Genomic DNA, 16585 nt, shown 5'->3' on the forward strand with positions numbered 1-16585 from the left:
AATGTCATGTACCTTCTTAGTGGCAGAGCCAGGAATAAAACCCTGGTTTCCTGATAGCACCTAGTGCCTTTTCACTGCAACCAGCTGCCTCCCTTATTTTAGGCTTTATATCTTATTAGCTGTGGGACTTTGGACAAATAACAACATTTCTGAGCCTTAGTCTTCCTCTCCTGACAATGTTGTTGATGGTACTGACTGCATAGTGTCGCCATGGATAGTACATGACAACAGATGTCAAATGCATAACCCAGTGCCTGACACATAGGAGGTATTCTATAAGTGGTGCAATTACTACTACTAATTATGCCCTTTATTTAGGTTTTGCTTTAGGATAAGAATGCCCAATACATGGCTGGCTTGAGACCACTTTCCCTTCCTATATATGTGAGGGATATTGACATCAGTCAAGGAATTCTTTCACACTGTGCCCAGATGTGACCTCAGAATCCCCTCTCAACATCGAACTCCAGGCCACCACTGTTGATCAGAGTTAGCATATGAACTACAACCTATTGTCATGAATGTAGTAGACCTAGTGAGTGCCCAGAGCTTGTAGAATACACACTGTTTTGTTTCTAGATGCCTCACAGTGTCCTGTGGATGAGAAATAGAAATATGTCAATTGACATAGTGATTAACAGAGAACTTTCAAGTCCTAAGTCCTAGCTATGCCTCTGAGTAGTTAGAGCATGACCCTTTTCTTTTCTGGGCCTCAGTTTCCCCAACTACAAAAGGAAAAGGTTAGACTAGATTTGATCATGAGCTCATCTAATAACATGAATAATCTTTTTAAAAAATCAGCTAATGACACCACCTCATTAGGACAGTGTGGTTCAGCGTCAAGAATACTTTGGCTGGAATGAAGAAACAGAATTTGTGTTCATCCTCAACACTTGCATTATGATTCCCTGAATTTCAATTTCTTATTCACAAAATGGACATATAACTCCTGTTCTACCATAGGTCATAGATGGGACATAAATGAGACCATGGACGGAAGGTGTTTTGGGGATAGTGACATGCTCAGATATTGGGGATGAGAACATGAGAATGTAATGAGTAAGTGAATTGGCTGTTCCCCAACTTCATCAGCAAAGCCAGGGATATAGGAATGGCTACCTAGACAAATATGAGACATCCCCTTCACACTTTGGTTGCAGGCTAAAAATTCTAGAGAATTATGAGATTACAGGAGGTTTTTCTACTAGCTGGTTGGTTAAGCTTAAGGAAGTCATGTCTCTCTCTAAAACGATAGACTCTGACCACATGACCTCTAAGTCACCTTCTTGCTCCATTATATTGAAGTAGATGACATTAGCCTTGGAGACTGGGTCAGTGATGGTTAAGACCTCGGTCCCCTTCCTGCTTGTCATGCAGAACATAGAACCCACAACCAAGAAACTGAGCACACTCTGTGGGTTCACTCGGAGTCTGGGGTTTTCTCCATAAAGTTGCAGTGAGAACCTGGTAGGACTGTATGGGATCCCTGTCCCTTGCCTGAAGCAAGGCAGATACTGGCTGTCTATTCTCCTTCTGCTACTTATTACCTGGGTGACCTCAGGCAATTACTTTGACTTCTCTGAACTTCACATATAAAATGGGGAAAACAAATTTCTAACTGTAATGACAAGATTAAATGAGGGTGTGCTGGCACAAGACCTGATTCATAGCAAATGCTGGGTAAGTTGTAGCAATTATTTATCATTTTTCCTTCCTCAATACATGGTAGCTCCATGTACTATTTCTTCAACTTCCAGGAGGAACATGTCTAAAGTCCAGGGAACTACAGGCTTTTCTGCTTTGGGACATTTGTTCAAGTTGTCCCCTTTGTCTGGAACATAATTAGCCAACCCAGACTTGACCTAGTTTCATGATGCCTAGAAATATTTTCTAATGTTTGTGGCTGTAAATCCCTACCCCTTATGCAAGATGGCTCCCAAATGCCTGTACCCCAAAGCCCTGTACCCACAGAGCCTTGTGTCTTAGATGCCTCATCTCTTCTAATATCATAATGACTTGTTGAGGTAGATATTATTCTCCTGACTCTATAGATGAGAAAATGGTGTGAAAGAGGCTAAGGGCCAGAGAACAAGTAAAGGACAGAGCCAGGGTCTGGCCCTAGGTTTGGATGGCCCTAGGCTTGTGTTTCTAAGCTCTCTGCTCCTCTGCCTTCACTCGCTGCCTCTGGCCACAAGACCTCTCCATCACCTCCACTTTCACTTCACATTTTGTCTCTCCTGGCACTGTTAAATAGACCACCTGTTCCAGTAATCATTCCCCATATACCATCTCCTTATTCATCAAGTCTTCAAGGAGAGGACATAAAAGGGCATCAGGTTTGGACCTTGTCCCCAGGCCGATACTAATCAATTACTAATTAGACTGCAAGTATGTGTGGGAACAGGGAAGGAACTGAATGTCATATCCTTTGCAGCCCTCAGAGAAGTTGGCACAGACTGGCATACATAAGGGGTCTGATTCAGTGCAAGAGCTTTGAAGTTATTACAAATATAGAATTGTAGATTTCTCAAGAATTTGTAAGAAGCTGAGAAATGTTCTGAGTTTCCCTGACTTGTACTATGCTAAGCAGTTGCTCTGGTTGACTATAATCACATGCTCCTTAATGAGGATATTTTAATGACGGTAGTGGTTCCCTTTTGTGAAGGTGCTCTAGGACAAGGGATATTCCTACCCTGAAGAACTCCTTAGTGGACCCTGCTTCCAGTGTGCCGTAAGCGATTTCCGTCTGTTTCGCTAGGTCCTCAGCACTCTCGATGGGAGACACCATCCTCTCCACGGTCAAGAAGGCAGCCAGGTTGGCTGTGTATGAGGAGATGATGATCAAGGTGAAGAACCACCAGACACCACCAACGATGCGGCCAGACAGGGACCTGCAGGCCAAAGGGAAGAGGTGTCAGAAGCATTGACATCAACTGCATAAGGCCATAGGGAAGGGCCAAGGGCCAGCCTAAGCCCCGTCAGCAGAGCTGTCAAGCCCTATTGCACCCTTCTCCTCTGTCAGCTAGATGTGATAATTCAAATGTCAGAGAGATTCATGTTGGCATTTTATTCCTTATTACAAGATAAGGACTTGTGTGGTTGCTGTCCTTCATGGGTGATAAAATCCCACAGGCATATATTCACACCACCTTTGCACATACATATACATCAAGACATGTGCCAACAAAGACAGATATGTCAACACTTGACCACAAAATCACAAATATGTACAAACATTATCTATCTATCTATCTATCTATCTATCTATCTATCTATCTATCTATCATCTATCATCTATCTGTCTTACAAACATCATTTTAAATGCAGTTACATATACACCAAATGTTTGTGCACACACATATGAATTGCAAATGCATTTACACACATGATGCACACGTTTGACCATGTTCAGAAATGTTTCCAGATTGCCTTCTCATTACTCTTCTTTTGGCCTTCAAAGTCTACCAAAGTAATGGACCAGAAGGAAAGGAAGGGAGAATGTATTGGAGGCAGAATGTGAACAGCTGTACTTCGGCCACTTTGGGGAAATGTCACTGTTGAGGGCAAGTACAGTTCTCCCCCCTACCACAGGGAAAGAGTTTGGCTGAAATAAAAGACAAAGCATATTTTGTACTGGATCCAAACAGCAACTATGACAATCACAAATGAGGTGAGAAATTGTTCCTTGATGTTCTTAGAGTCCTAGACGCCTCTCTTATGCCCAACAATGAGGAGAGACTTGACTAGTCAAGAATTCTATGATCTTTCAGATTTGGCTAGGAGGTTTCCAGTTCTAGAATATTTTTCCAAAGATATTACAAACTGATGTTGATGTCATATGATGTGGTATGGTGGACATACAGGGCATCAAATCATACTGAATCATACAGTGATAAAGTTGCTTGCATTCTATTTTTCTTTCCATCCAGCTTGATTTGTTAAGTAAGTGTCATCCTGGCACTACTATAATTGTACATCCTTTCTAACATGTGCCTTGACAGCCTTAAGCTCAGAGCTTTCAGTAGGTGACAGTGCTTAACTAAAACTTAATACTTAACCACCAAAGAAATCACCAATACAACCTATAAGTTTTACAGATAAATTCGAGTCTCAAATCACACTGACTCAGGAGCAGAACCCAGGCCTGCTAGCTTGCTTGATTGTCCCACAATGCTCTGAAAACCCTACCGGACCTTCTCTGTGTTATTCCCATGTTCCTGTGTGTCCCACTTTGTTTGCATGTCTTACAGGCTCCTTTTGATTCTAGGCAGACAGTGCTCACTTCAAAAAATTCAGCAAATATTTGTTGTTGCTTGCTATATGGAAAATAATGTTCTTAGATGCTTCCTATTAAAAGAGGAAATAAGAGGAAATTTGTTCAAAGGAATGAGATCAGGAGAGTGGAGCAAAGCTATGCCCTGTGAAGAATGGCTGCAGGAGGAGGGAACCAGAAAAAAAGACTTGGAGAGAGGTGTTCCCTGAAGGATTGATAGGAGGCTGCTGCCATGAGACCCAATTTAGGAGCATTTGGTACAAGTGTTTTAGCAATACAAGGAGTGGGTATTTGATAGGTAGGGTGGTGCAACAATGAGTTGGCTTTTCTGAGGGTGAGAGTGGGTTTCCCCATTTCTGAAGATGTTCACTTGGTGGGCCATTCACAAAGAAGCTGTGTTGGTGCCTACTCTTAGTCCCCAGGGTACGACGTGCTGGAGACATGTCTACACAGAGGGTCATATATTACACAGGGCCAGCTTTCTCTCTTACTCCTCCCATCTCTCCCTTTCTGTGATTTGAAATGATAACTAGGTAGACCAGGATGCATGGCTTCCATTGGGCAGTCAAGCAAAATGAGATACAAAGAGGCAAACTTATTCTCTCCATGCCCTAGGGGTAGTACACATATGTACTCAAAATCACAGGATCTTCTTTTCACCTTAGGAGGTGGCAAATATCAGTGTCCTGGGGCTGTGTGAAGATGCTACTCTTTTCCCAACTCTGGGTGACCACAGTAGCATCTAAACTAGACTTCCCTCCATGCAGCCCCTCCTTCCACTCCTCTGCTGAATCAGTTTGAGTGGTCTTTTTAAAAACGTGAATTGTATTATGTTGCTTCTTTGCTTAAAATCCATGAAAGCCTTTCTCTTACACTTGGAATAAAATTCAAACTCCTTGGTGACCATCAAGGTCCCATGTGGTCTGGCCCCTGGCCTGCTCACCAGTGTGTCCACAACATGCTTTCTGTACTCTGGTCACACTGGGCTTTGTTTGGTTCTTTCTATTCAAAAGTCTCATACCCTTATCACATGCCACTCTTGCCCCCACTCCCACCCCCATCATTGTTTCAACCCTATTCATCCTTCAGACCTCAACCCACCTAGCACTTTTTCAGCATTCAGGCTTAAGAATCTCAGAGCCTCATGTAGCTCACATTGTCATTGAAATTGGATCTCTGTGTGTTTGTTGACTATCATTCCCCTAGATCATAAGCTCCATGAGAGTAAAGAATCTTATAGCACCTAGCACAGAGTGGGCCTCAATAACAAGTGAATGCATGAATATCACCTCTCTCATAACCTGCCAACTCTATTCACATTGGATTCTAGAGACCAGGAATATTTTTCAGGGCCAGGAGAATTCAAACTTGCTTATAGCCCAGGATGTCTGGAGTAACAGCCTCAAACCAAGTGTTCAGGATGGCTATTTCCTTTTCCAACATTACTGAACTGAGAGACCCAGCTAAAGTATCCCAAGTTGGGGATCATCTAGTGAAACTCAAAACCCTCCCAAGAAAGTTCCAAGTCAATGGATCCTTCTTCCCTGTTCTTCTTTAATTAATATTTATCTGCTAGGCATTGAGAGCAGCTTACCCTGCACACTATTTCCCACATCCCTACCTATTTAATAAAGATACCAAAGAAGGAGTCTGTTGTTTAACAGCCAGTAAGTGTCATCTGTAGCATAACTGGAAGGTTGGGGGAAGAGGCTCCTCAAAATGTGACATAATTCCAATGCTTCATTTGCATCTGATCCATTTGATAGGAACCTGAGTGTAAAACACCATCCTTCTTCAGTTCAGACCTGGTACAGGCTAAGCTGGGCCTCTTGTCTAAGAACTCTGCATTTTCCCAGTTCCATACCAAAAGTAGGGAGATGGAGTTATTGGAGGCCAAGACTGGGAATGAGTGTCTTTGCTCTTTCACTGACCAGCCCCATAACCTTGGCAAGTTGCCTGCCCAGCTGGGCCTCTGTCTTCTCTTCTGTGTAATGGGTGAGACTAACTCTATGTCATGGTGAGAAACCAAAACTTTCAGAACTAGACTTAGTTGATTCTTTTCCTGTAACTGATACAAGTTATTGGAATTAAAATAGCACAGGGAAAAGCACTTTGAAAAGTGTTGTTGAAACATGAGGCATTATTTTTGTGATAATTATTCTCCTAGGGAGCTATAGGATAAATTCCTTAGTAGGGAAGAACAACTGTTATCTGGCCCGTGGAGGTATGCCTCATCACCTGAATTTTATTAGTCTTATAACTTGGCACAGCTCTTCCCTAAAGTCCCTAAGCCACTGAGGAATCCCTATGTTCCTCTAGAATTGGTCACAACTTATATGGCTTGTTGGGCTCTTTATCTTACTCAATCATCATTTACAGTACTATGAAATGGATGGGAGAGGGATGAATATCCCCATTTTACAGATGAAAGATCTGCAGTTACATGACATCAGGTGACTTATCCAGGGTCATGTAGTGAGCCATTAGCAAATCTAGGACTAGGAACCAGGACTTCATATTTCTTGTCCAGAAGTCTACCCACTGTAGAACATTACCTCCTTCACCAGATTCTGATTCATTTGTAGTGAGCACAGACTTCCTCAACCCATGTCATCTCCCTGATGTTGGATCACAGCCATGATTCACTTCTTGTAAAGCTCAGTGGGACATTTGGGAGCTACAGAAAGGAGTCTGACCACCAGCATCTCCAGAGAATTGGAAACCTATTTGTATTTGTTTTCTATCACTGCATAACAAATCACCACAAACTTAGTGTCTTCTAATAGCACTCATTCATTGTCTCATATTTCCGTAGATCAGAAGTCTGGGTCGGGGTATCTAGATTCTCCACTAAGGTCTCACCAAGCTGAAATCATGGTATTGGCTGGGGCTATGGTTCTTATCTGGAGTTTGGGTTGAACAACCTCACTGGTTGTTTGCAGTGTTCACCTCCCTGTGGTCATGGGACCAAAGTCATTGTTTTCTGGCTGGCTGTCCACCCAAAGCTGTCTCAGCTTCTAGAGGTTGCCAGCATTCTGCATCACCTGTCTCCTCTATCTTCAAGCCAGCAATAGTGTAGCAATCCCTCTTATTCTTTGAACCTCTCTGACTTCCACTAGTTGGAGAAAACTCTCTTTTTCTAAAGGGCTCATCTGTTTGGGTCAGGTCCACCTGGAAAAATATCTGTACCTTAAAATCAACTGATTTGGGACTTCAAATTATACCTATAAAATCTCTTCACAGTAGTACCTAATTAGTGTTTGAATGACCAAGGGATAGGTATCTTTAGAAATGTGTGCCATACTATTTATCCATTCATTTTATAAACATTACTTGTATGGCGGCACTGTTGGGCATTGCAGAGATAAAAGTGAATATACCATGGGGTGCCTGGCTGCCTCAGTTGGTTGAGTGTCTAGATTTCAGCTCAGGTCATGATATCATGGTTCATGGGATCAAACCCTGCATCAGGCTCTGAACTGACAGCATGGAGCCTGCTTGGGATTCTTTCTCTCCCTCTCTCTGTCCCTTCCCTGCTGATGCATGTGTTCTCTCTCTCTCTCTCTCTCTCTCTCTCTCTCTCTCTCTCAAAATAAATAAATAAACTTTAAAAAAAGTGAATACACAATAGTCTCTGCCTTCCATGCAGAAGATGGGAGGGCAGTGTAGCCTAGTGATTAAAACACAGGCTGTGGGGTCCAACACCCTGATTCTCTGCCAAATGTTTAGCACAGTGTTTGAAGCATAGTAAGCACTCAGTAGAACTATCACCATCTTATATTAATGTCATAAATGGTAATTATAGTACTATCTTAATTATGTGACAAGTAAGAAAGTAGTACTAAGGGGACACAGAAAGACTTGATAATCACTCTGCTGGCAGGTGTCAGGGACAGTTATCAGAGGAAGAGAAACTTGTGCTTGATTTTGGAGTATAAGTAAGAGACTGTTAAGCAGAATAGGTACAGTAGTAGGAGAAGGCTCAGTAGCTAGAGGTAAAAAGAGGAGGTGAGTGGAATATTATCTCTTCTTCAACTCCCCAGTCATTGCAAGCAGAGCTCTAAGCAACCCCTTCTGCTCCCCATCACACCATAATCCTTCTCCTATTACAATTCTAACCATGCTGCTGTAGTGATTTTTTAAAGATGCTATAATGATTATTACTTATAGTATTATTGATGAACAGGGTGATGCTTGGTTGAACTTGCTAAAACAGAGCCCATGGAAATTGGGAGGGGCAGGCTGCATGAAGAGATCAAAGTGACAGGGTCTGGTGATCCACGGGAGCAGGGGCTGTGGAAGAGGACAACGCTCAAATGGCAGTTCATGCCTACTGGGTGAATGGACTCTGACATGCTCTTGATGCTGGCTATAAGCTGTCTCTTCTTGTAAATGATGGTTTTTACTTTTGTTAATAAGACACTGCATATATTATTAAATGTGATGCTAATAGAAGACAGTAAGGCTCTGATGTGATCATTCTCTGCTTCTGATGGATATTTCCTGTCCTGTTCATGCATTAGGATTCACTGTAGGCCTTTATTTATTTATTTATTTATTTATTTATTTATTTAATAATCTCTCAGCTTAGATTTGTCATTCTAGACCAGGGATAGGCAAACGTTTTCTGTAAAAGTCCAGGTAGTAAATATTTCAGGCTTTGTGGGCTTCATGTACTACTCATCTCTGTTGTTGTAGTATGAAAACAGCCATAGACAATACATAAACATATGCACATGGCTGTATTCAAAAAAAATTAATCATAAAAACACACAGCAGGCTGGTTTTGGTCTGTGGGCCACAGTTTGCTGACTCCTGCCCTTAATCCTATTGTGAATGTCAGAGACTTTTGATTTAAGTGAGTATGCTACAGTAGTCAAGAAATATATTACCATCTATCTAGTTATTAGTCCCTCCAGGTAAACATCCAGATAAAATATTGCAATGATTCATTTGATAATGACTTTTGTGCTATCCTCAAGGAGAAAGTAGAGGGCATTGGTGAGGAGAATGGGCCCAGGGGTCAGATAAAGCAGGATGGAATCTTGTCTCATTACTTACTGGTTGTATGACTTTGGGCAAGTCACTGAATCTCTTTGTGCTTGTTTCTTTACAAAATGAAGTAATTGTACTCATGGTGTTTTTAAGAATTAAACATGAAAATACAAATGAAGGATGTAGCACAGTGCCTGGCACAGAGTAAGCATTTCAGGATGGAGGTCTTCACATAGCGCAAGGAGCAATAGCCTGCTTGGAGGTAAGGGAGTAGATGCCATGGCCAGGGACTTTAGGAAATCAGATCCTTGAGACCAATGTGGGGAATGGAAAGTCGTTAAAAAGCAATCAACATTCGATCCTGTCAACCTACTCTCTGGGACAATTCTGACAAGGAGTTGGATATGGACATTCTTCATTTCAAAAGCATTTCCTGTCATCCCCAAGAGGAAGGAGACAGAAGGGACACTTCCTGTGTGCCTTCATTCAGCCAAGCTCAAGAGGTCACTGAGTTCAACCTATTTCCCTTTGTCATCTGCTTCCAATGGCTATTTTTAAAAAGTAATGAGGGGCGCCTGGGTGGCTCAGTCGGTTGAGCGTCTGACTTCGTCTCAGGTCATGATCTCACAGTTCGTGAGTTCGAGCCCCGTGTTGGGCTCTGTGCTGACAGCTCAGAGCCTGGAGCCTGCTTCACATTCTGTGTCTCCCTCTCTTTCTGCTCCTTCCCTGCTCCTGCTGTGTCTCTCTCTGTCTCAAAAATAAACATTAAAAAAAATTTTTTAAATAAAAAATAAAAAGTAATGAAAACATGGGTGTGAAGGCAGAAACTCAGATGGCCTGCCTCTAAATTAGTGGGAGAAACAAATGTCCGTCTTGGCTAATTACTGAGCTGAGCTATGTTCGGAGAGAGGCTTACTGGGGATCAGGTATGAAGGTTCCCAGACCAGGGTAAATAGCTCTGGTCAAATGCAAGAATTTTATTCGTGAGGCCACTTAATCTGAGGCGCTATGTTTGGATGGCGAATCATCCATTTGTCACCAGCTGCAAATCACCCAGCACTTCCCTGGCACAGCAGAAGTGACTCGTTTTAATTTCCCCAGCTGCTGGCCACTGTGTTCTAACACTGTGGCAGCAGGGTGGGCCTTGGACTCCTGTGGTGACTCCCAGGGGTGGGAAGCTGGGGGCTGGACAACAAGCTCTAAGTTTGCAGCACATGCAGAGCTGTGTTTCAAAATGGAAAATTGTTTTCCATTTAGGTAGGCTATGGGAGTGTCGCACGGGTGCAGTTTGCAAAAGAATGGATGTAAATGAGTTCAGTTATTCTTAAAAATGTACTGATTCATTGGTTCACTCTGAGTCTCAGTTTTCACACCTGAAAATGGGGATAATGATATCCATCTCATGGATGGTAAGAATTCCAGGAGTAAGTCATGTCTTGCACAGACAGAGCGGGGCTCAAGATGTCATCTGTAATAATGGTGATTATTCGATGATTTCTTCTAGAAACACTCCTCTTAGCTTCTAGGTCCATTCTTTCCTCAGTCTCCTCCTATCTCTCAGTTTACTCCTTCTTAGTCTTTTTGTTGTTGTTGGTTCTTCCTTTCTTCCCAATATTAAGCTCTTTCTGTTCCCAAAGCTCGGGTCTCAGCCCTGTTACTATAACCGCCTACCATCTTGCCCCAGCTGACCTCCTCCAGTCCAAGTCCTTTATTCATAGATGCTGACCACTCCCAAATTTAAATCTCCAGGCCCTCTCCCAACCTTTAACATGTGTGTCTAACTGCCTCCTTGACACCTCAAACCTGAAATATCTAACACAAAATTCTTAATGAATGTCCACCAAAAAGCCCCAAATCAGTACAACATTACTGACGAATTCTTCGCCTTCCTCATCTCAGGAAGTGACATAACTGTCCATCTGGCCATACAAACCTAATACCAGGGAGACATTTCTGCCTTGTCTCTTTATCTCACCCCCACATCCAGTCCCTCCCATCCAATCACGCCCATAGTTGCAGATAACATTCTCTACACTAGATATCAATCAGTGTCACATTTCATTGCTGCTTCTCTGGTCCTTGTATAATCCATGTACACACAGCAGCCAGAGGATCTTTTAAAACTGTAAATAGAGTCATGTTGTTCCTCACCCCAGTTAAAATTTGTCACAGTAACATCCAAATGCTCTGCTGGGGTCAACCTGAGCTGGTCCATCTCCAACTTCATCTTGTACCACCTTTCCTGTCATTGCCATGCCCCAGCCTCACTGGCCATCTTGCAGTTCCTAGAATACAGCAAATTCTTTCCCATCTCGGGACCTTTCCAACAGTTGTTTCCTCTGCCTGGAATTCACTTCTCTGCAATTGTCCCAAACATGCCTCTATCTACCCTTTAGATTTATGTTCATACGTCGCCTCCTCACAGACACCCCTCTAGGTATTGTCTTTGCCACCCATGTCTCTCTCACCTCATTTCCTTTTTTCATAGCACTTATCAAAGTCTGAAATGATCTTTCTATAAATTATGTATTTATCAATTGATTTATTCATTTATTATCTGTCTTTCTCCACTAAAATGTAAATTCAGTGATGCCAGGGGTCTTATCTGTGTCATTCACTGCTATATCCCTTGTGCCTAGCACAGTGCCTGGCATAAAGCAGGTGCTCAATGAACATATACTGAATAAATTGAGTAATTACATGGTATTTATTGAGGACTGAATATATACAAAGCCTGATGAAAAATAACCAAGAAGTTTCTTCTCAAGGAAATCAATTTAACAGAATGAATGGGACCCACCAGAAGCAACTATGATGCCTGAGCTGTGGTGAACAGCATAAGGAGTCACTGACTAAGTGCTAAGGAAGTACGGAGGTAGGAAAAGCCATGCCTAACTGGGAAAAATCTGGAAAGGCAGCATGGAAAAGGGGCCATTGACAGGGCTATGCAGGGCAGGCTGGCTTTGAGCATTCTGAAATTTAAAGAAAGGTATTTCCTGGGGGCAGGGACAGCCTGTGCTCTGGTGTGGAGGTGGAATGAGAATGTAAATAAGCAAGAATTTCACTTTGCCCCAAACAGCCATTGTTCTATGGCCTTTGCATGGGGATCCTGCAGAAGATACTTGGCATCCATTTTTTTTTTTAGTCCTCACTGCTCTCTTCAGCCCAGGTAGACATATCTCCTTTTGACAAATGAGGAAACAGAGGTTCAAAGAGACAAAACAATTTAATTAAGGTCACCAAGCAGGTGATGGAGCTTGATTGTGAACCCAAATCCATCAAATTCCAATGGTGTTATTTCATTCGCTGGAAGTGGGTGTAGCTTGGACCAGGGCCAACCACTCTTCTCTTTCAAGGTTTACCTTCTCAGGTCCCAAACACCACTTGCCCACAGTTCCTAGACACAAAGGAATATTTGGCACCATACTGGTGTTAAAATGAGACTTCCTCCACATATATTTTTGGGTTTAAGTTCTTAGAAGAAGCCACTCTCTTTTTATAGCTAGCTGCCTGCTGGCTAGCCTATAATACCAAAACATATGGTTTCCCTATATCCAAAGCCCTCCCTAGAGCTCCTACTATCTGCTGATCCACCAGCTGGTTTCAGAAGTACGATGGGTTCCGAGGGCCTGGGTCCCTGCCTCAGGGTGCCAGATGTGGGCCTGGGTTGTCATCTGTGGCTTAACATATCCAGTATTTGAAGTCCTTTGCGTTGGAATGTTGTGGGTTTTTTAAAAATATCAGCAAATGGGAGCAAAAATAACAATACATGCTTCTGCTTTAATTAATGTTTGGTTAGCTCCAGCACAAGGCATGTATTGAAAGGAGTTATTTTACTCAGAATAGCCAATTGAAAATCCTCTATTGCCAGGTATCTTTTCACCCTACCCAGTTCCCTGCACACTCAGACCCCACCTCCCACATACCCCCAGCCAACCTGGCAGGGCAGCCCCAGAGGCAGGGAATACCTGCTCATCCTCTTCTTACCCCAAGTCCCGCAGTCATTTCACCAAAGGGATAACACAGCCCTTTCTGGGACAGTGAAGAAAATTACCAAGTAGGAAATCAGAAACTGTATAGATCTCCTACTCTTGTCCCTGCCATTTATTAAGGATATGATTTGGGCAAGTGATTTTACATAGCTGAGCCTCAGTCTCATCTATCTATGAAATGGGGACGATAACAGGAACAACCTAAAAGCACTGGGAGGATGATGTGTAATGGGCCTAGTGGGGTACCTGGACCCGAGTAGACACCTGGTAGAGGCAGCCACTACTATTCAGAAATGAGAGATAATGTGGAAGGAAATTTCAGTGTGCTGTGAAGTGGAAAAAAGCAGGTTACAAAGCAGGCTATACTATATGGATTCGTCTTGAAAGAATTTAGTTCGTTTTTAAAAATTGAAGTAGAGTTGACACATAATGTTACATTAACTTCAGGTGTATGGCATAGCGATTCAAAAATTCTATGTTATGTAATGCTTACCACATGTGTAGCTCCCATCTGCCACCATACAATGCTACTACAATACCATTGACTTTATCCCCTATGCTGCATTTTTCATTTCTATGACTTGTTCATTCCACAACTGCTGGAAGCCTGTATCTCCCGCTCCCCTTCACTCATTTTGCCCATGCCCCTCCCCTCTGGCAGCCATCGGCTTATTTTCTGTATTCATGGGGCTGTTTCTGCTGTTTGTTCATTTGTTGTGATTCCACATATAAGTGAAATCCTACGGTATTTGTCTTTCTCTGACTTATTTCACTTAGCATAATACCCTCTAGGTTTACCCATGTTACAAAGGATAAGATCTGTTTCTTTTTTATGGTCGAGTAATATTTCACTGTATATATACTACTCCTTCTTTATCCATTCTATCCATCCTTTGGTGGACACTTAGGTTGCTCCCATATCTTGGCTATCATAAATAATGCTGCAAGAAAAATGGGGGTGCACGCATCTTTTTGAATTAGTGTTTTCCTATTCTTTGGGTACATAACCAGTAGTAGAATTACTGGATCATATGGTAACTCTGTTTTTAATTTTTTGAAAAACCGCCATGCTATCTTCCACAGTGGCTGCACCTATTTGCATTCTACCAATAGTGCACCAACATTCCTTTTTCTCTACATTCTTATCAACACTTGTTATTTCTTGTCTTTTTGATTTTAGCCATTCTGACATGTAGACGGTATCTTGCTGTGGTTCTGATTTGTATTTTCCTGATGATCAGTGATGTTGAGCATCTTTTCATGTTTCTGTCAGTATATGGCCCCATTTGAAATCAACTTTGGAAGAGATAAAGTGTCTGGAAGTAGGTAAACTAAGATATTACAGGAATTATCCAAGTGGCTGGATTATAGGTTCTCTCTCTTTTCCACCTTTTACTATTTTCTGATTTTCTAAATGAATACCCACAGTGGGTTTTTTTGGTTTGTACTTATTTATTTATTTAATTTTTATTTTAGAGAGAGGAAGAGAGTGCAAGTTGGGGAGAGGGGCAGAGGGAGAGAGAGAGAGAGAGAGAGAGAGAGAGAGAGAGAATCTTATGCAGGCTCCACCCTCAGTGTGAAGCCTGACGTAGGGCTCCATCCTAGGACCCTGGGATCATGACCTGAGCCAAAATCAAGAGTTGGATGCTCAACTGCCTGAGTCACCCAGGCACACTGCACCGACAACCCCCACCCCCACCCCCAATAGTGTTTATAATATGAAGAACACCTGGGACATACTGGTTAAAATTACGGGCTGTGAGATCAGACAATCTGGGTTCAAATCCCAGCATCTTCTCTACTGGCTGTGTGACCTTGGAGAAGTGGCTTGGCCTCTCTGAGTTCTGGCACACTCAACTGTAAAATGGAGATAGCAGCAATGCCTTCTCCTGTCAGTCTTTTAGTATTGTTGTTATTCTTTTCTCACTAACTTGGTGACTGGTAAGGAGTCAGGAAGAGGGGAAAAGGGATCAGTATAGACAGGAAGTGAGAAAAGTCTCTCTGAGGGGTTAATTTTTAAGCTGAGAGCTGAAGGTTGAGAATGATCTGGATGTGTGACAGAATCTGAAGAACAACATTACAGACAGAGGAAATAGGAAGAGCAAAGGCTCTGAGGCAGGAAACGGCTTCATGTGTTCAAGGTAATTTGCAGTATAGGGGGAGTATGGAGAATGAGGCAAGGACTAGATCAAGCAGAGCCTCTGAAGCCAGGGCATGGGCTTTGAATTTAAAATTTAGAAGTCCAGCTCCAAGTGCCACCTCCTCTGAGAAGCCTGCCTGCCGCTTCTTACCTTAACTTCTAATTTTTCTGAACTCTTCTACTTTCCCCCTCCATACCACTCCTTGTTATGCTCTTTTTCACTGTTGCCATAGGTTATTAAATCATTGGAGAGATTTTAGAGCTCCTCATAATTCCCTAGAATGTAATACAGTCTCAATATTTGTTGAGTGAACATGGAACTCCATACGTAGGCAATTTGTAATGTTTTCCTCTGAGCTATCTATAGAGAAGATTATTTCTTGAGCTAATTAATAGCAAAAATATGATTACACAGGGAGTCATGTATTTACAAATTAATAAACTGATTTCAAAAACTTTAGAAGCACCCATTTTTGAGCAACTGGTATCTCAGATAAATCCATAATTCTTACATAGTCCTAAAATCATGTTCCCTCAGAATCTTTGCTCTGAAAAGTGGTTGTCATAGAACAAATTATTGTATAAAGTTAAAATAATAAAGCTGAGTTTCTTTAAAAATATCATATAACACTGATGTCCTCACAAATTTAGACAGACTCCCACTCTTAGTGAATCTCTGTCATAAGTTTACCTGAATTATTATAGATATGGAATACTAACTTTGGGTTTTTCCCCTTTTCCCTCAGGAATTCTCACCAGGGGCATAAATGGAGATGCATTTGGTTACGGGCTTGCTCTGGGCCATGCATAAGTTGGAAGAGGCACTAAGAAATATTCAACTTCATCCTTACCCTCAAGAGACTGGAAATGATCTACCTCAGTTGTCAAACAGACATGGCATTCTGCTCATCACCAGAATCTGGACCCTGGCATCTGCCTCTGTGCTTCTCATATGTTCAATGAGCATAGTATTATTTGTCCCATTATTCATGGGATGTGTAGTGGGCAGAATTCTAAGATGGCTCCAGGACCTCCATTTTCCTCTCTCTCCCACGTTATTCCTATGATCATGTCATATTCCATTGCAAAAGGGATTTTGCAAATGTAATTAAATTTACCTATCAGTTGAACTTAAGACAGGGACATTATCTAGGTGGCCCTAATATAATCTCATTAAGGTCTATA

The 16585-nt window shown here is 42.1% G+C and overlaps 1 protein-coding gene across 4 annotated transcripts in view; it reads right to left on the reverse strand.

Annotated features, from left to right (window-relative positions):
- Positions 1–16585, reverse strand: part of GRIA1 (glutamate ionotropic receptor AMPA type subunit 1) — a 301502-nt gene that overhangs the window by 39758 nt on the left and 245159 nt on the right. For all 4 annotated transcript variants that reach the window (XM_042960060.1, XM_042960057.1, XM_015535468.2 and 1 more), the window contains one exon: positions 2693–2891. In XM_042960060.1, coding sequence (XP_042815994.1) covers positions 2693–2891 — 199 coding nt within the window. The remainder of the gene's footprint in view (positions 1–2692; positions 2892–16585) is intronic.

The sequence above is a fragment of the Panthera tigris genome, chromosome A1 (assembly GCF_018350195.1).
Source record: "Panthera tigris isolate Pti1 chromosome A1, P.tigris_Pti1_mat1.1, whole genome shotgun sequence".
NCBI lineage: Eukaryota > Metazoa > Chordata > Mammalia > Carnivora > Felidae > Panthera > Panthera tigris.